The sequence below is a fragment of the Panthera tigris genome, chromosome E2, assembly GCF_018350195.1.
Source record: "Panthera tigris isolate Pti1 chromosome E2, P.tigris_Pti1_mat1.1, whole genome shotgun sequence".
Taxonomy (NCBI): domain Eukaryota; kingdom Metazoa; phylum Chordata; class Mammalia; order Carnivora; family Felidae; genus Panthera; species Panthera tigris.
Genome location: NC_056674.1, coordinates 11,158,675 through 11,177,589, shown reverse-complemented (window position 1 = coordinate 11,177,589; position 18,915 = coordinate 11,158,675). Strand labels below are relative to the sequence as shown.

At 52.0% G+C, this 18,915-nt stretch overlaps 2 protein-coding genes across 3 annotated transcripts; one reads left to right on the top strand and one right to left on the bottom strand.

Annotated features, from left to right (window-relative positions):
• Positions 1-890: 890 nt before the first annotated feature.
• On the bottom strand, positions 891-7,811 carry SNRPD2 (small nuclear ribonucleoprotein D2 polypeptide). The gene is made up of 3 exons (XM_007097318.3): positions 7,705-7,811; positions 6,090-6,269; positions 891-1,144 (listed from the first exon to the last, which is right to left on the bottom strand). Coding segments are annotated over exons 1-3 (357 nt in total). The 5' UTR covers positions 7,707-7,811; the 3' UTR covers positions 891-969.
• A 69-nt stretch (positions 7,812-7,880) lies between these two features.
• Positions 7,881-18,172, top strand: QPCTL (glutaminyl-peptide cyclotransferase like). Of its 2 annotated transcripts, none has more exons than XM_042969330.1 (7): positions 7,881-8,723; positions 9,218-9,361; positions 10,372-10,653; positions 12,230-12,382; positions 12,469-12,568; positions 13,070-13,186; positions 13,506-13,939. In XM_042969330.1, the coding sequence occupies exons 1-7, from the start codon at positions 8,220-8,222 to the stop codon at positions 13,646-13,648; spliced, it is 1,443 nt and encodes a 480-aa protein (XP_042825264.1). In that variant the 5' UTR covers positions 7,881-8,219; the 3' UTR covers positions 13,649-13,939. The 2 variants fall into 2 exon arrangements, with proteins under 2 accessions (XP_042825264.1, XP_007097381.2); XM_007097319.3 differs by lacking the exon at positions 13,506-13,939 and adding an exon at positions 17,262-18,172 and having other exon boundaries at positions 7,884-8,723.
• Positions 18,173-18,915: the final 743 nt, after the last annotated feature.

Genomic DNA, 18,915 nt, shown 5'->3' with positions numbered 1-18,915 from the left:
AGACGCAGGCAGAGACAGAACAGAGACACGGGTGGGGGAGAGCACAACGTGTGCGCATCACCCCAAGACAGGGATCTTCCTTATCCCCCTCCCCACAATAAGTGAGCCTCCCACCCTGCCTTCCCCTCTATCGCCCTATGCCCTGCCCTACCCTACGTTTGTCAGAAAATTTCACCCGAGGGCAATTAAATTGTAATTCCAGGGCAGCAGAGCTCAGGGTTGAGGCCCAGGCTCTGGAGCAGGGTGGGTTTGAATGACAGCTTCCCGGCTGGGCTGGGTACCTCCGGGGAAGTGCTCACCTCTCTGTACCTCTCAGTTCCCTCCTCTGGAGACGGAGGCCAGAATTAACAGCGCCTGCTCACAGCGGCGCACAGGAAGGCTGAGCGGCACAGGGGCCGGGGCCTGGCACCCTAACAGTTTGGCAGTTGTCAGCTGCGGTCGCTGTCAATATTTGGGTATTGACTGCTCCAACGGTACCTTCTCCTCTCAGGGAGGGCAGGTCGGGGCTCTCCTGGGTACTGCTGGGTCCCCAGCATGGCAACACAGGCCTGGCACAGGGGAGGCACTTGGGGGACTGTTTCCTGACTGAACAAATGGAAAAAAAGACTGAAAGAAATCCTGAGTTAGACCCCAACTTACTGAGAGAGGGGTAGAAGAAGCGAAGAGCCAGATGCGATGACAAGAAGCAGCTAGGAAAGATGAAGACAGAAAAACGAGCTCTCTGTATCCAACCTGTTCGTTTCACAGACGGGAAAAGTGAGGCCTGGAAGGGGCAGAGACGGGACCTCTTCACCTGCTCAGAGAGGTCCCGATTCCAGCGCCCGGCCCCACGCCCAGCTGCCTCCCTCCCGAGTCTGCCTCGCTCACAAGGCTCTGGGAACAGACAGATGTCACTAAGAAAAACACAGGACTTTATTATTCCCATTACAGAGGGCAGGTCTTCGCAGGATGACAGCGGGGACGAGGCCCCTACTTGCCGGCGATGAGCGGGTTCCGCAGGACCACGATGACGGAGTCCCCGCGCAGGAACATCTTGGAGATGTAGCGGTCCTTGTTGACTGGCTTGGACTTCTTCTTGCCCTTGCCGCTCTTGGGGACCTCGGTCCACATCTCCTTCACATTCTCCAGCACCATGTTGCAGTGCCTGGTGGGGGCAGGGGGTGGGGAGGCACCAGGAGTGAGGTGGGAGCCTTCCGCCCACCCTCTTCCAGCAGTGCAGCATGGGAGAAGGTGTGGGCCCGGGGTCAGGACAGCTGGGGCTCCCAGGCCACCTCTACAAGTCCTCGGGTTGAGGCTTGGGCAATGAACTTCACCCCTCCGTGCCTCACTGTCCTCCTCCCTAAAATGGAGCCATTTGCAACACCTCCCTCGTACGGCGTCTCGATGAAATGAATCAATACAGGGGCGCCTGGGTGGCGCAGTCGGTTAAGCATCCGACTTCAGCCAGGTCACGATCTCGCGGTCCGTGAGTTCGAGCCCCGCGTCAGGCTCTGGGCTGATGGCTCGGAGCCTGGAGCCTGTTTCCGATTCTGTGTCTCCCTCTCTCTCTGCCCCTCCCCCGTTCATGCTCTGTCTCTCTCTGTCCCAAAAATAAATAAAAAATGTTGAAAAAAAAAAATTAAAAAAAAAATAAATAAAAAAATAAAAAATAAAAAAAAAAGAAATGAATCAATACAGAGGGCTCCTGGGTGGTGGCTCAGTCAGTTCAGCGCCCTCCTCTTGATTTCAGCTCATGTCATGATCCCCGGGTCAGGGGATCAAGTCCCGCATCGGGCTCTGTGCTGAACGTGGAGCCTGCTTGGGATATTCTTTCTCTCTCTCTCTGCCCCTCCCCTCTCTCTTTCTATAAATAATTTAAAAAAAAAAATCAATACAGTATTCTTATTCTTGTCAAGACTTACGATAAGGGACTGGCCCAGGATAAAGGCAAGCAAAATGGGTCTGCCTGTGTTTCTTCTGAACTCCAAGTGCGTCTAAAGGCACCAGCAGGGGGGCGCCTGGGTGGCGCAGTCGGTTAAGCGTCCGACTTCAGCCAGGTCACGATCTCGCGGTCCGTGAGTTCGAGCCCCGCGTCAGGCTCTGGGCTGATGGCTCGGAGCCTGGAGCCTGTTTCCGATTCTGTGTCTCCCTCTCTCTCTGCCCCTCCCCCGTTCATGCTCTGTCTCTCTCTGTCCCAAAAATAAATAAAAAAAAAAAGTTGAAAAAAAATAAAGGCACCAGCAGGGATGCTGCTTCTCTTTAGAGAAACAGAGGCCGCAGGGGCCTATGGTGTACATGACGCCTCCACTGTAGTCCTGCTCAGGGTGCCAGGGGGACACGGCTGAGGACGGTTTGGATTAGCTCCCTCAACAAACACTTGCCATGAACAGGGCAGTGAATGAAACAGGATATCCCCGCCCTGACGGGGCCTGCGTCCCAGTGAGGACAGAAGGATGCCAAGCGAGTAAACAAAGGAACCAGATGTGCTCTCAGGTTATGTTAACTGCTAAGAAGAACAATTCAAGCCGGGTGAAGGGATAGAAGGATATGAGGAAATGTGACCAAGTGCTAACAAGAAAAGAAAGTCGTTAAGAAGAGTGGGGAAGCAGGGGCGCCTGGGTGGCTCAGTGGGGTAAGCGGCCCACCACGGCTCGGGTCATGATCTCACGGTTCGTGAGTTTGAGCCCCACGTCGGGCTCTGTGCTGACACCTCGGGGCCCGGAGCCTGAAGCTTCCGATTCTGTGTCTCCCTCTGTCTCTGCCACTCCCCTGCTCATACTCTGTCTCCTCTCTCTCTCAAAAATAAACATTAAAAAAAAAAAAAAAAAAAATTAAAGGGGCGCCTGGGTGGCTCAGTTGGTTGAGAGTCCGACTTCGGTTCAGGTCACGATCTCTCGGTCCATGAGTTTGAGCCCCGCATCAGGCTCTGTGCTGACAGCTTGGGAGCCTGGAGCCTGCTTCGGATTCTGTGTCTCCCTCTCTCACTGCCCCTCCCCTGCTTGCACGCACTCACTCTCTCTCTCTCAAAAATAAATAAACGTTAATTAACTAAAAAAAAAAAAAAAAAAAAAGAAGAGCAGAGAAACTCTGTGCCTCGCTATGGAGTGATATCCAGGAGGGACTGCTGAGTGAAAAAGGCCAAGTGTGCATGGAAAGTGATCTTCTGAAGGGAAGAAAGAGGGTAGGAGAAGCATATATACCACCCTCTTGGCTTGCACAATGCAGAATCCTGGAAGACGCTCAGAGACCGGGAGCAGTAAGGTGACCTAGGTGGACTGGGGACAAGCTGGATGGAAACTTGCCACTGGAGTGCTATTACTGTTTTTGGAATGATGTGAACACATTAGCACTTGAAAAAAAAAAAAAAAAAGTAGTGTACCAATATGGAAACATTCCTGAGATACCGTTAAGTGAAAAAGCCGAGGTCTAAAACTGCGTGGTAGGCCATCGGCACGGATTTATTTTTTAAAGTTTGTTTATTTTTTTTGAAGGGGAGGGGCATGCCAGAGGGGCAGAGAGAGAGGAAGACAGAGAGAGAATCCCAAGCAGGCTCCGCATTGTCAGCGCACAGCCCGACACGGGGCTCGATCCCACGGACCGCGAGATCATGACCTGAGCCGAAATCAAGAGTCAGAGGCTTAACCGACTGAGCCACCCAGGTGCTCCAGCAGTGATTTAAAAATAAAGAAAAAGCTAGGGGCGCCTGGGTGGCTCAGTCGGTTGAGCGTCCGAGACTTCAGCTCAGGTCACAATCTCGCGGTCCGTGAGTTCGAGCCCCGCGTCGGGCTCTGGGCTGATGGCTCAGAGCCTGGAGCCTGCTTCCGATTCTGTGTCTCCCTCTCTCTCTGCCCCTCCCCCGTTCATGCTCTGTCTCTGTCTCAAAAATAAATAAATGTTAAAAAAAAAAATTTTGGGGCGCCTGGGTGGCGCAGTCGGTTAAGCGTCCGACTTCAGCCAGGTCACGATCTCGCGGTCCGTGAGTTCGAGCCCCGCGTCAGGCTCTGGGCTGATGGCTCGGAGCCTGGAGCCTGTTTCCGATTCTGTGTCTCCCTCTCTCTCTGCCCCTCCCCCGTTCATGCTCTGTCTCTCTCTGTCCCAAAAATAAATTAAAAACGCTGAAAAAAAAAAAATTAAAAAAAAAAAAAAAAAAAAAAAAACGTTGAAAAAAAAATTAAAAAAAAAAAAAAAATTTTTTTTTTTAAAATAAAGAAAGAAAAAGCACCCTCCTCTGTCTGTCTGCATGAGAACTCGTAAGGAGACCCGAGGAATTTGCCATGGAGGGCTTCCTGGGGAAGGCAGCCTTCCGATTCTTTGTCTCCCTCTCTCTCTGCTGCTCCCCGGCTCACACTCTCTCTCTCTCTCTCTCTCAAAAATAAATAAACATTAAAAAAAAAAAAAAAAAAAGAATGCCTTCGCTGACCTGCAGTGATGTTCTCAGACCGCGGATATGTGTGAAAAACAAGACGCAGAAGAGCACGTGGAAGATTCTATCTTAAAAACAACTAAATTCACGATAGCGACGACATGCCAATGAGACCTCAATGAAGCTGTCGGCAAACACCACGAAGGAGCCCCCGGGTGTGTGTGTGAGTCAAATGTGGCAGGATACATACTAGGGTGGGAGGCTGATCTATATCATACATAAAAAACATATATAATAAAATATATATCCTACATAGAAAACGAACCACCACCTACTGAGCGCTTATCAAGCGCCCCGGGCCTCTTCTGAGCACTTTCTGAGCACTGACCCAGCAATCCTCACTGCAGCTTACCCCCGGGAGGTAAACACGAGTGTCATCTCCGGCTTCCAGAGCAGGACACTGCGCACAGTGGGATGACATTTTAGAAGTGGCAGAGCCTGTGTTCAAGGCCAGGTCCACCTGCCTCCTTGGGCTCGGCACTTCCTGGTCTCGGTCTCGGTCTCAATCTCCTGGAGAAGAAACTGAGGCTCTGAGAGGAAAAAATCAGTTGCTGTTCCCTCTGGCTGAAACTCTCAGATCCTAGCTTGTTCCTTTATTTGATTCGGGTGTTCGCTGCTGCCTCTTCCTATGGGGCCTCTCACGTCACCGTCTAGGATGGCACCCCCTTCCCAGCATTCCATACTCTCACCTGGCTTTACTTTTCTCATGACAGCTTATTCCTGTGCTTGCTGTCGGCTTCCCTACCTACAGCACAAGCTCTCTGAGTACAGGAGCTATCCCGTACTTTGCTTTAGTCACTGCTGTGTCTCTGGAGCCTAAAAAAGTCCCAAGCATGGGTACTTGATGTTAGACATTCTATGTTATAGCCGCAAACACTGATTAAGAGCTTCCTGTGTGCCAGATGCTGTCCTTCTTTTAATTTTATTTTTTTTATTATTTTTTTTAACGTTTTATTTATTTTTGAGACAGAGAGAGACAGAGCATGAACGGGGGAGGGGCAGAGAGAGAGGGAGACACAGAATCGGAAGCAGGCTCCAGGCTCCGAGCCATCAGCCCAGAGCCCGACGCAGGGCTCGAACTCACGGACCGCGAGATCGTGACCTGAGCTGAAGTCGGCCGCTCAACCGACTGAGCCACCCAGGCGCCCCTAATTTTTTTTTAAATGTGTATTTATTTTTGAGAGGGAGAGAGAGACAGAGACAGGGCACAAGTGGGTGCCGGAAACACAGTATTAGAAGCAGGCTCCGGGCTCTGAGCTGTCAGCACAGAGCCCGACTTGGAGCTCGAACTCACAAACCGTGAGATCATGACCTGAGCCGAAGTCGGACGCTCAACTGACTGAGCCACCCAGGCGCCCCAGCAGATGCTGTACTTCTAATGACTTGATTAGATGCCGCGTGTATTAAGTCACGGAATCTTTGCAACCACCAGAATTACTGCCACAGTACGGAAGAGAGAAAGTTAGTTGCCGACGGTGTCACGGCTGCTAAGAGGCAGAGCTGGGACGTGAACCCAGGAAGACCGGCTCCCAAGTACATGCTCGTTAACTACTGTACTGCACACCTCGAGGTCTGAAGAGGCTTATGCCCCAGGACTCTGAAAACCTTGTGTCTGGGCTCCTCATACTGGAGCTGGGGCCGCCTCTGCAGGCCTGGACGGAACACCTTCCAAGAGCCAGGCACTCACCTATCGAAGGCCTTCACACGGCCCAGGAGCTTCTTGTTGTTGCGGCAGTTGATGAGCACTTGGGTGTTGTTCTTGACCGACTGCGTGAGCACAGAGAGCGGACCCGTGTTAAACTCTTCCTCCTCCCGCTTCTGCAGCTCCTCGGGGGTCATCTCACTCTTGGGCTTGTTGAGGAGGCTCCTGCGTGGGCAAGTACGGAAGCGGTAGGTGAGAGGGCCCAGAACTGGAGCATGGGTGGTCACATGGCCTTGCGCTCAGCGTCTCCTCAACCTTCCCCCTAACACGCCCACCCTCCTGCTCAGCCCCTCTCGCTTGGCATCGCAGCTCAGATGCTTAATAGACATTTCCAACCTTACGCATCCTCGGTTGAGCTGCAGATCTCCCAACCGCCCCCACTTTATCCAGAGACTTCCCTGTCTCCATCCTTCTAGTTCCTTGAGCAAAAACTCTGGTATCAACTTGACTCTTCTCTCTCACATCCGCCATTCAATCTGTCGGCAAACCCTGCCATCTGCTTCTAAAATACATCCAGAGTGTCACCATTTCTAACCATGGCCTAAACCGCCGCCATCTCGCTCCTCAGAGCCTTACTTGTCTCTCTGCTTCCACCCATGCGCCCGGACAGTCTGTTCTCCAGAGTAGTCCCGGATGTTGTATCAAAACCTAAGTTATATCATCGTACTCTTCAAAACCCTCCCATGGCTCCCATCTCTGTAAAAAGTAAAATCCAACTTTTTTTTTTTTTTACAATGTCCTGCATCTCCCCCCATACCTCTGGTTCCAACCAGGGGCCTCCTAGGTGGTCCTTTAAGGTATTAGGCAAACTTTCACCTTTGGCCTCTCCATTTGTTTTCCGTCAGCCTGGATACCTCCCCAGGTTATCTCTGTGGTTCTGTCTGCAGGTCTTTGCTCAAGTGTTGCCCTCTCAATGTGTCCTTCTGCACTTATTATTAAGTTAATCTCTCTCAAAACTGGCATTCCCCATTCTTTTTACCCTGCTCTATTGTTTCTTTACTCACAGCTCTGGTCACCTAACATGCCATATGCTTTACATGTTTATTATCAGTGTATGTATTGCCTGCCTCTGCCCACCCCATAAGCCGCAGCAGGTTTTCCCCCCTTGCGGGGTGGGGAGTGCTACTCACTGATATATCTATCCCACGTGTCTAAAGCAGTGTCTGATACATGAGCACTCAAGAATTGAAGAATGAATAAATAAACAAGCGAAATCATTACGGCGACTCGTTAGTCGAAAAAGTCGCGAAATAGGTGAAAAGCCAACCGTTTCCAGCTCTAGTTGTCCGCCTAAGTCCCATGCCTCAAACCGTTATTTCTAAAACTCCGCACTCCCCTTTCGCAGGCTCTTCCCCTCAAAATCCATTTCAATAAGATTAATTCTCTGGGAAAGCTCCTAGCCTATTATCTGACAAAGCTGCCTTCTCTCCCGAACTTAGGATCCATCAAGGGCCCCACGCCCGCCCTCAATCTCATCGGTGGAAAAGTGCGTACTTTACCCCTAAAATCTGCCTCCGTCCCGCCTCTGCCCATCACTGATAAGCGGCCACATTTACGCCCTCAACCCCACTCCCGCCGCCAAAGCCTAGCCCGGCCTCACATGGTGGTAGCGGCTGGGCTCTCAGGTCAGCGCCGTCTCATCCGCGTTGCTCCCGCCTCTGAAACTAGAGCTACAGAAGGGACTTCCGTTTCCCTTGGTCCACTTCCGTTGGCGCCTGCGCAATCCCAACCGGGGGGGCGTGGCCTGTTGCCATAGCGATCCGCGCCAGGCCTGCGCGGAGGTGGAGTAGAAGCCTCGCGTAGTGGTTCCAGGTCTTTTAGGACCGTACGGGGCAGATATTCACGAGAATGGAGAGAAAAAACGGGTCCGACTCAAATCACTTAGCTGTAGAGTGGCACAGGCTGAAGGAGGGAAAGGACACGCTATTCCAAATGCCCGCCGGCCTTGCCTCCGGGGCGCGGCCTCCGCGAAGCCAATCGGCTCCTCGCCTCAGGGATGGACACCGCCCCTTTTCTATTAGGGAAGGTCCTTTTCGGGTCTATTGAGCTTTCCGACTCCGAGTAACCAATCCTTTGCCTTCATACACGAGGGGCGTGGACCTGCGCCTAGGTCGAATGTTTTCCATGATCAAACATTTCTCATTGGTTTCCCTTCTTCCGCTGAGGTGGAGCCTATGCCTTCCGCGCTCCCTTTTGGGTTGTGCAACCCTCAGGGGACCAACCCCCAAAGCCCTAGGGAGACAGGAAGGCGTGCTCTCAGAACGAGAGTCCGCATTGGCTTCACCCGTAGAGAAAGGGTGGGATGGTGTAGTCGCTCTTCTTGTTCATTGGTCCGGTGATTCCATGGGGTGGGATTTGGCTGGGCCTAAACTATCCGCGGTCCCGGACCGGTTTCAGGGCGAAGCTGCCATGCCTTCCGGGGGCCGCGGGCGGCCCCGGCTACGGCTGGGGGAACGTGGCCTCTTGGAGCCACCCTCACCGCCCAAGCGCCGCCTGCTACCGCGGGCGCACTTCTTGCCTCTGCTTCTGCTGTCCCTGGCCGTGGCCTCGGCGTTCTACACCATCTGGAGCGGCTGGCACCGCCAGACTGAGGAGCTGCCGCGGGGCCGGGAGCTGCGGGTGAGGCTGGGCAGGGACACGGGTACCCCTTAACCCCGCCTGCGCTTCCCTGGGGTCTCAAGGTGGACGTGTCTGTATCGTACGGCGGTAGCCGCAGGTGCTGCGGTCTCCGTCAATAGAGCGCATGCCCGTTGCTATCGGGCTTGTTCTGTAATAGGTGGTTCTCCCTCAGAGGAAGAGTCTGGAAGTAGTAAGACTGGGAGTTCTGGGTTCCAATCCGAAAGTCAGCCATTTGGAAGAGTCCTTTCCCCTCTCTCGGCCTCGATTTCCCAATCAGGATTGGGGTGGGCAACCTGATGGATTTAGAGGGACCGGATGATTTTAGAGGGACCTTTTCTGAGTCTATCTAGGATTTATCCTGGAAACCTCCGATGCTGGAGGCCCGAATTAGGAAGAACCGGGGTTCTTAGGGGAGGTGGCCTCCGGGGTAGGGTCGGTATGGGGGCTGTTCTCATGCTCTGCACTTCTCTTCCCTATCTTACCCCCCTCCCAAGGGCCGGTTGATCGGAAGCCTCCCTGAAGCCCGGCTGCGGAGGGTGGTGGGGCAACTGGACCCACACCGTCTCTGGAACACTTACCTGCGCCCCCTGCTGGTTGTGCGGACCCCGGGCAGCCCCGGCAATCTCCAAGTCAGAAAGGTAAGGGGCCCCACCTCCAAGCCCTGACCTGGCAGCCTGCCAGGGAATAAGAACTAGGCATTCTGCCCAAGATCCCTCGAGCAACTGAGACGCAGAGCTGGGGCTCTGACTGGGGATAATCTGAATCTAGAGTCCCACTTTAGTAACCACCAGGCTGTACTGCCTTCTGTACTGCTCGCCAAAGCTTACTATGTGCTAGACAACTGTTTCATGAGGTGCATAACAATGTGATCCTCACTATGCAAATGGGGAAACTGAGGCCCAGAGCAGTTAAGCATTTTGCCCAGCTAATAAATGATATACCAAGTTTCAGGTTGGCTCCAGAGCTGGCACAACAACATCTTTGTATTGCCTCCCTTTGGGGCATCCAGAGTCGTTTGAATCCCTACTCCTCGAGTTCATATCCGACCTCAGCCACTTGGAGTGTGACCTTGGACTAGTTTCTTTTTTTTTTTTTTTAATTTTTTTTCAACGTTTTTTATTTATTTTTGGGACAGAGAGAGACAGAGCATGAACGGGGGAGGGGCAGAGAGAGAGGGAGACACAGAATCGGAAACAGGCTCCAGGCTCCGAGCCATCAGCCCAGAGCCTGACGCGGGACTCGAACTCATGGACCGCGAGATCGTGACCTGGCTGAAGTCGGACGCTTAACCGACTGCGCCACCCAGGCGCCCCGTGACCTTGGACTAGTTTCTTAACCTCTCTGTGCCTTAGTTTCCTCATCTATGAAATGGAGCGAGCCATCGACAGTCCTATCCCCATAAGGCTCCTAGAATCAGGCGTGGCACGCAGTGAGTGCTATTGAAGAGTGAGCTGGGATTAGTCTTGAAGAGGCAGGGTCACTACACACACTCAGTAGGGACTCAGCAAAAGTGTGTCAAGGGAATGACTTAAACAGAAGTGGGGATCCTGAGTCAGCCCAAGCGCTCTGCATGGCTCAGGTCACATGGCCCTTCTCCCGACCTCGTCCCCAGTCCCCACCCACCCTCCCACCTCTCTCCTGCCACTAGTTCCTGGAGACTACCCTACGGACCCTGACGGCAGGCTGGCATGTGGAACTGGACCCCTTCACGGCCTCGACACCCCTGGGGCCACTGGACTTTGGCAACGTGGTGGCCACGCTGGACCCAGGGGCTGCCCGTCACCTCACCCTTGCCTGCCATTACGACTCCAAGCTCTTCCCATCTGGGTCGGCTCCCTTTGTGGGGGCCACGGATTCGGCCGTGCCTTGCGCCCTGCTGCTGGAGCTGGCCCAGGCCCTGGACAGGGAGTTGAGTAGAGCCAAGGAGCAGGTGAGGAGTGGGGGGCCCGGGCTGCCTCTACCCTGGTCCAAGCCACCAGCCTCCCCTGCCCGGACGTGTCTTCCTGCTTCCACTCCACACACATAGCCACAGGGATCTTTTCACCCCCTGAATGTCAGATCCTGTCCCTCCTCTGCCCGAAACCCTCCCCAGGGCTCCCACCTCATTGCAAGCCTGAGCCAGAGTCCTTACAGAGGCCCATGAGGTGTGCCCTGTGACCTCTCCATTCCCATCTCTCACCCCTGTCCCTCCTCACTGTGCTCTAGCCACCTACCTCCTCCCTGTTCCTCAGATTCTGGAGAGTTCCCAGAGTCCCTCCCATCTGAGGGCGTTTGCACTTGCTCTTTGCTCTGCCTAGAATGTGCTTTTCACAGACACCTTCCCGGCTGGCTCCTGCCTTTCCTCCAAGGGTCCTCCAGTGTCACCCCCTCTGAGATGGTTTCCCAACCACCCTGAAAGAGCCCCCCCGTCACCATCCCAGGTTTTATGGCGCTTTGTCTGTCTGTCTCCCCAACTAGAATAAGCTCCATACAGGCAGGGATTTGGCTGCCTTGGTTTTCTGCTGTATTCCCTGCGCCCAGATGATTACCCGGCATAAATTAGGATGTCAGTGGAAATGTGTGGGATGAATAAATGAATGAAACCACAAATCTCCTCATGTTCCTCCCCTGCTCAGACCCCTTCCTTGGCTCAACCCCTTGTAACAAGGCCCAAGAGCCTTGTAACAAGGCCCTTGCTAATCCCCCCGGGCCTTTCCACCAAGCTCTCTGGCTCTGGCCCCAGCCCTCATCCATGTTGCTTCCTTGCCTGGGGACACTCTTCCCTCTGCTCCATTCTGCCAGGCCACCTCCCACTCATCTCGGTGCAAATGTCTCTTCCCAGGAGACCCGCCGTGCTTCCCAGGCTAGTTTATCCCCGACTCCCTTCCTATGCTCTTTTAGAACCCTATAGTTCTTCTTCTTTTTTTAATGTTTATTTATTTTTGAGAGAGAGATAGAGTGTGAGCAGGGGAAGGGCAAGAGAGAGGGAGACACAGAATCCGAAGCAGGCTCCAGGCTCCGAGCTGTCAGTGCAGAGCCTGACGCGGGGCTCGAACCCACGAACCGTGAGATCATGACCTGAGCCGAAGTCCGACCGGGCCGCCCAGGTGCCCCGAGAACCCTGTAATTCTTGGAAGCATTTGTCCCAAGTGTATTTCACTGTTTGTACACTTACTCGTGTGTGGGTCTCTTTTGCTAAATGAGCCTAAGAAATAACACTAACAATCAGAGCTGACCCTTTTTAGTTACTATATGCCAGACACTACGCCAGGACCCGAATTTGAATCCTACTGTGTGATGAGACTTGTTATTAACCCCATTTTGACATCTGATGCTGTGAGAAGTCACCCATAACTGCTCAGCTACGAAGTGGCCGAGCCAGGATTTGAACCCAGGGCAGTCTGGCTCAGAGTCTGTACTTCCGGCCACCACCTTCTATGAGGGAGGAGACCTAGTTTTCCCTGCTCAGCTGTGCAAGAGGGCAGGAAATGTGGATGGGTCCGGGCCCTGACCACCAGCTCCCACAGGAAGCCCCGGTGACTCTGCAGCTGCTCTTTTTGGATGGCGAGGAGGCACTGAAGGAGTGGGGACCCAAGGACTCCCTTTATGGCTCCCGGCACCTGGCCCAGCTCATGGAGTCTGCACCCCACAGCCCAGGCCCCACCAGGATCCAGGCTATCGTAAGACCAGGGCCCCACTGGGTTCCGGCGAGGGAGGGAGAGGGCCGTGCAAGGTTGGCCACATCCCACCTGGCCTCTCTCTCTAGGAGCTCTTCATGCTTCTTGATCTCCTGGGCGCCCCCAATCCAAACTTCTACAGTCACTTTCCTCACACGGCCCGCTGGTTCCATCGGCTGAGGAGCATAGGTAAGGATGTAGGCCGAGGCAGGCGCCAGCCTGGGATGTGGGAGGGACGGCCAGCCGAGTCAGGCACCTGTCTCTAAGGGGTCATCCAGCCTGCCCTCTACCTCCCTAGCCTCTAAGGCACTAGGGCAGAAACACACAAAGATCCCACAGCAATCAAGTGCAGTGACTACAAACAGGGGCTCTGGGGCCAAATAGCCCCAGGTTTGAATTCTGGTTCTGCCTCTTACAGGCTGTGTGAACCTGGGCAAGTGGCTTCATCTCTCTGAGCCTCAATTTCCTATCTGTAAAATGGGCACAAAACTGACAATAGGAGGGGTATCTACCTCTGAGGCTCAGAGGGAATAAATAGACCGGGTACACAGTGAGCCTTCAGGAAGGGGTAACTACATTCTTGTCGGGATGATCAGTGCTTTGCCCAGGCCTCCTGCCCTGCTCTGACTTGTGAGCAGAACCTCTGACCCTGAGGGGCTGGCTCTTACTCTCTAACGCCACCACCTCCAGAGAAGCGTCTGCACCGCTTGAACCTGCTGCAGTCCCATCCCCAGGAGGTGATGTACTTCCAGCCCGGGGAGCCCCCTGGCTCTGTGGAAGATGACCACATCCCCTTCCTCCGCAGAGGTAGGTGCTGTAGGGAGGAGGGAGGGTTGGGGAGGGGCGGGGGTCCAAGGAAAGCACAGATGGGGCCTGGCCCTGGCCCACTCCCAGGGCTGGGGACTGGTGGCAAGTTGTTGAACATCTTCGTGCCTCGACTTTCTCATCTGTGAAATGGGGTCACTAGCAACCCCTGTCTCAGAGCCGTGGAGGGAACCGACTGAGCTAATCCATGTAAAGATGCTGCTTACATGGTGATGGCACATAAGAAGCGTTCAAGAAAATGTTAGCTACTCTTGTTGGTGCCTCAGTGATTGTGGATTCCAGCCCAGGCCTGTCTTTCCAGGCCCTGACAGCCCAGCAGAATCACCCAAGGAACTTCGAGAAATGCCCAGCTGCATTCATTTCTGGCCTACTGAACCACAGTCTCGGGTCTCTGAATTATTTCTGCAAGACTCCCAGATGATCCTGAGGCACAGCCAGGGCTGAAGACATCTGCTAGAGGGGTTCAGAACCTAGATTTTTGGAACTGGACAGGCTTGGGTTCTGCCGCTTACCATGGGTTGACCCGAGGCAGATTACCCAGCCTCTCTGAGCCTCTTGCCTATGTTTCTTCTAGAAAACGAAGAGACAGATACATACAAACACACCTGTATGTGTATATTCATACTCACAGGGTAGGGAGGATTGAACAAGAGTAGGTATATAAAATGCCTTCGTATGCAGTGCTTGGCATATAGTGAGTATTAACAACGGCTTCTTAAATTTTTGCTCTATAATTTACTCATTGAACAAATATGCATTCCTTACAGTGCCTTTTTTTTTTTTTTTAACGTTTATTTATTTTTGAGACAGAGAGAGACAGAGCATGAACAGGGGAGGGTCAGAGAGAGGGAGACACAGAATCCGAAACAGGCTCCAGGCTCTGAGCGGTCAGCACAGAGCCCGACGCGGGGCTCGAACTCACGGACCGCGAGATCATGACCTGAGCTGAGTCGGCCGCTTAACCGACTGAGCCACCCAGGCGCCCCTACAGTGCCTTTTTTTTAAATCTTTTTTTTTTTTTTTTTCTGATTCTAGGGCACCTTTTATTTATTTATTTATTTTTTCATTTTTATTTATCTTATTTATTTATTTTTTAAATTTACATTCGAGTTGGTTATCATATAGTGCAACAATGATTTCAGGAGTAGATTCCTTAATGCCCCTTCCCCATTTAGCCCATCCTGCCTCCCACACCTCTCTAGTAACCCTCTGTTGTCCATATTTAAGAGTCTCTTATGTTTTGTCCCCTTTCCTGTTTTTAGATTATTTTTGTTTCCCTTCCCTTATGTTCATCTGTTTTATATCTTGAAGTCCTCATATGAGTGAAGTCATATGATATTTGTCTTTCTCTGACTAATTTCACTTAGCAGGATACCCTTCAGTTCCATCCACGTAGTTGCAAATGGCAAGATTTCATTCTTTTTGATTGCCAAGTAATACTCCATTGTATCTACATACCATATCTTCTTTATCCATTCATCCGTCGATGGACATTTGGGCTCTTTCCATACTTTGGCTATTGTGGATAGTGCTGCTATAGACATTGGCGTGCATGTGTCCCTTCGAAACAGCACACCTCTATGTATCCCTTGGATAAATGCCTAGTAGTGCAATTGCTGGGTGGTAAGGTAGTTCTATTTTTAGTTTTTTGAGGAACCTCCATCCTGTTTTCCAGAGTGGCTGCACCAGTTTGCCTTCCCACCAACAATGCAAAAGAGATCCTCTTTCTCCGCATCCTCGCCAACATCCGTTGTGGCCTGAGTTGTTAATGTTAGCCATTGTGACAGGTGCGAGGTGGTATCTCATTGTGGTTTTGACTTGTTTTTCCCTGACGATGAGTGATGTTGAGCATTTTTTCATGTGTCGGTTGGCCATCTGGATGTCTTCCTTGGAGAAGTGTCTATTCATGTCTTTTGCCCATTTCTTCACTGGATTATTTGGTTTTTTGGGTGTTGAGTTTGATGAGTTCTTTATCTGACATGCCATTTGCAAATATCTTCTCCCATTCCGTCAGTTGCCTTTTAGTTTTGCTGATTGTTTCCTTCGCTGTGCAGAAGCTTTTTATTTTGATGAGGTCCCAATAGTTCATTTTTGCTTTGGTTTCCCTTGCCTCCAGAGACGTGTTGAGTAAGAAGTTGCTGCGGCCAAGGTCAAAGAGGGTTTTGCCTGCTTTCTCCTCGAGGATTTTGATGGCTTCCTGTCTTACATTTAGGTCTTTCATCCATTTTGAGTTTATTTTTGTGTCTGGTGTAAGAAAGTGGTCCAGGTTCATTCTTCTGCATGTCGCTGTCCAGTTTTCCCAACAACATTTGCTGAACAGACTGTCTTTATTCCATTGGCTATTCTTTCCTGCTTTGTCCAAGATTAGTTGGCCAAACATTTGTGGGTCCATTTCTGGGTTCTCTATTCTTTTTTTTTTTTTTTTAATTTTTTTAACGTTTATTTATTTTTGAGACAGAGAGAGACAGAGCATGAATGGGGGAAGGTCAGAGAGAGGGAGACACAGAATCCGAAACAGGCTCCAGGCTCTGAGCTGTCAGCACAGAGCCTGACGCGGGGCTCGAACTCACGGACCGTGAGATCATGACCTGAGCTGAAGTCGGACGCTTAACCGACTGAGCCACCCAGGCGCCCCTGGGTTCTCTATTCTGTTCCATTGATCTGAGTGTCTGTTTTTGTGCTAGTATTATACTGTTTTGATGATTCCAGCTTTGTAATACAGCTTGAAGTCCGTTTTAATGATTTTTTTTTAAGTTTACTTATTTACTTTTGGAGAGAGAGAGAGCATGAGCATGGGAGGGGCAGAGAGAGAGGGAGAGAGAGAATCTGCACTGTTAGCACGGAGCCTGATGCGGGGCTCAAACTCACAAACCTGAGCCGAAACCAAGAGTCAGACCCTTAACCGACTGAGCCATGCAGGTGCCCCTCCAGAGCCTTCTTTATTGATTCATTCAGTGACTATTTCCCACTGCAGTACTGGGCCAGGTGTCAGGGATACAGTGATGGACAATAATCTGCCTGGGTCCTGTCTAGTGTGTGTGGGGGGGACAGATATTGACAAACACAGAGGATATTGGATATTGACAGATATGGACAAACACAGAAGAAAGTGCTCTGAGGACAGGAACTCATCGCAGTGCAGGGATTAGGAAAACAGACTTAGGAGACAGGTGTCCTGGGTTCCAGTTACTGCTGTGCAGGTTTACTAGAGGCGGGAGCTTAGGCGAATCACTGTGCCTGCCTCTGTGCCTGGGTGTCCTCGTCTATGAAATAGGGGTAAATATAGGATTACTCTAAAGGATTATTGCAGGGATAAAATGGTGTGTGGGGATGTGTATGGCCTCAGTGTAGGGCCTAGAATAGAACATGTGTGATAAAAGTACAAGCTAAGGGCACCTGACTAGCTCAGTAGATAGAGCATCTGACTCTTGATCTTGGGGTTGTGAGTTGGAGCCCCACACTGGGTGTTAGAGATTGCCTTAAACTTTTTTTTTTAATATGTATTTATTTTTGAGAGAGAGACAGAGACAAAACGTGAGCGAGGGAGGGGCAGAGAAAGAGAGAGACACAGAATCCAAAGCAGGCTCCAGGCTCTGAGCCATCAGCACAGAGCCCGATGTGGGGCTCAAACCCACGAACCTCAAGATTGTGACCCGAGCCGAAGTCAGATGCTTAACCGACTGAGCCACCCAGGCGTGCCTAGAGATTGCTTTAAACGAATTTTTTTTTAAAAGGTACGAGCTATAAATAAAGAACAGAAAAACAGCCTAATAGTCTACCTGGTAAGGAAACTCAAAGGCCTCTTTCCCTTCGTCTGGTCTTTGCATAATCCATTAACTATTCAGTTTCTCTAATGTGTGTCTGAGAACAATAGATACACCAGATGTGTTTTTTCAAACGAACGCGTTGCCCTCACGTGCATAAAATCGTCATTCAGAGTTCTTCAAGGGCCAGGACTCAGTATCTTCTGGGTGGGGGTGAGACAACTTTGCCCGGGCCTGGGTCTGGGCTCTTGGGTCGGCCGTCGGCCTGACCAAGCCTCCCCTCTCTCCTACAGGGGTCCCAGTACTCCACCTCATCTCCATGCCCTTCCCCTCTGTCTGGCACACGCCTGGCGACTCGGAGGCCAACCTGCACCCCCCCACGGTGCACAACCTGAGCCGCATCCTCGCCGTGTTCCTGGCTGAGTATCTGGGGCTCTAGCCCCCCTTGGCGGACTCTGAAGGAGAAGTGTCCAGCTGGGACGTCCCAAGGGCGCCCGGAGCCAACAGAGCTCAAGCCAGGCTGCCTGATCCTTTCTTCAGCTCTATTTATGCCATGACCGGAAGATCCTCTTTCCTTTGATGGTCTCAAGCTGTCACTCTTCAAAGACACGGAAGAGACAAGGCCACTGTGGGGGCGAGAGCCAAAGGCATGAGAGCTCGGACCCTGTCCTGAAGCACTTGGTTTGAAGGTTCACAGGCACCAAATGCTGTTTGGTTGGAGTCAGCAGACCTTGGCCAGGCATCTGGACCAGCAGCACCGCCCCACCAAATGAATCCTCCGTGGCTTATGTTCTTACGATGTCGGTGGATTGCCATGGGGGGTCCACAGGGGACGTGCTTGTAAACAGGAACAGAGGAGACGGAAGCCGATATTTGGGGACTCGAGTCTGCCAGACCCAAGGGCAATAAACCAGTGTGTCTGGGGAACATATTCGGCAGAATTAGCATGACTAGGTGTTGCATGAGAAAGGGGGATCAGAGACGCGGGATGAGACATTAAAGGAGTTTCTTCATTGCACAATGTGACATTTCCAAGAGTAAGACAGAATGCAGTGTTGTTTCCCCCAAACTATTTCAGCGTGGAGCCCCTTTATTGCAAGCCTCGTGGAACTAGGGTACCTCAGAAGTCACATTGGGAAACACTCGGTTTTGACAAGTTTGAGTGTGTCCGTGGAGGGAATAAGACGGACCTTGATTCACTGCCCACCAGGTCTACCAAACCATCCTTTGTCTTTCTGTTGTGGGTGTGGGAGTGTGAGAAGGTGGGGGTCACTGCAACTCCAGTTGAGGACGTATTTCCCAACCCTACCTAATATTCAGGCTCAAGTAGAGTGCTTATTCAAAAATTCAGAATCCCAGGTTCCTCCCGTTCCCCCCCGCCCCACAACCACCACCCAAACTTGCTGAATCAGAACTCCAGAGAGGGGCTGGGACTTTGCAATGAGCACCCGAGGAAGCCTTCCCATCCCCCATAAAGCTGGGGGAGACACGCTGTCCTTAAGGTGCGTTCCCGACAGCTTAGCAAACCTACTCAAAAGAAAACCATAACATGGAGGGTGCCTAGAAAGGGAGTCCTCTGCCGGGCTCTGTGCCTGCTGGTTTTGTGACTTTGATGGAGTCCCGGCAGGCAGTTACGTAGTGAAGGTGAGCCCTGGCCTTCCGAGCCAGCTCGGGGCTGGAGAAGACTCCAGAAAACTCACAGGCTGAAACCCAGGATATCAAATGAGAGAGGAGAAATAGGTCCTCGTTCGTGGTTTTCCACACTAGCTGACCTTCATCTGGCACCTGCTGTGTGCCAGGCGCCGTGAGCACTTTACACAGATCGGCTCATGGAGTCACCGCCCAAGTCCTGAGGTAGGTACAATTTCGGTTCTCATTTTGCAAAGGAAGTGGCTAGGGCCGAGAATGATACCCCATTGTTTACAGAGCCCACGTTCTCACCCACAA

Bases quoted from the DNA above. Each gene is read 5' to 3' on its own strand.
- SNRPD2 (XM_007097318.3), bottom strand. The intron at 1,145-6,089 runs GTGAGTGCCTGG...TGCCCCCACCAG, and splicing joins CGTGTGAAGGCCTTCGATAG to GCACTGCAACATGGTGCTGG.
- QPCTL (XM_007097319.3), top strand. From the start codon at position 8,220: ATGTTTTCCATGATCAAACATTTCTCATTGGTTTCCCTTCTTCCGCTG. The intron at 9,362-10,371 runs GTAAGGGGCCCC...TCCTGCCACTAG, and splicing joins GCAATCTCCAAGTCAGAAAG to TTCCTGGAGACTACCCTACG. The intron at 13,187-17,261 runs GTAGGTGCTGTA...TCTCTCCTACAG, and splicing joins CATCCCCTTCCTCCGCAGAG to GGGTCCCAGTACTCCACCTC.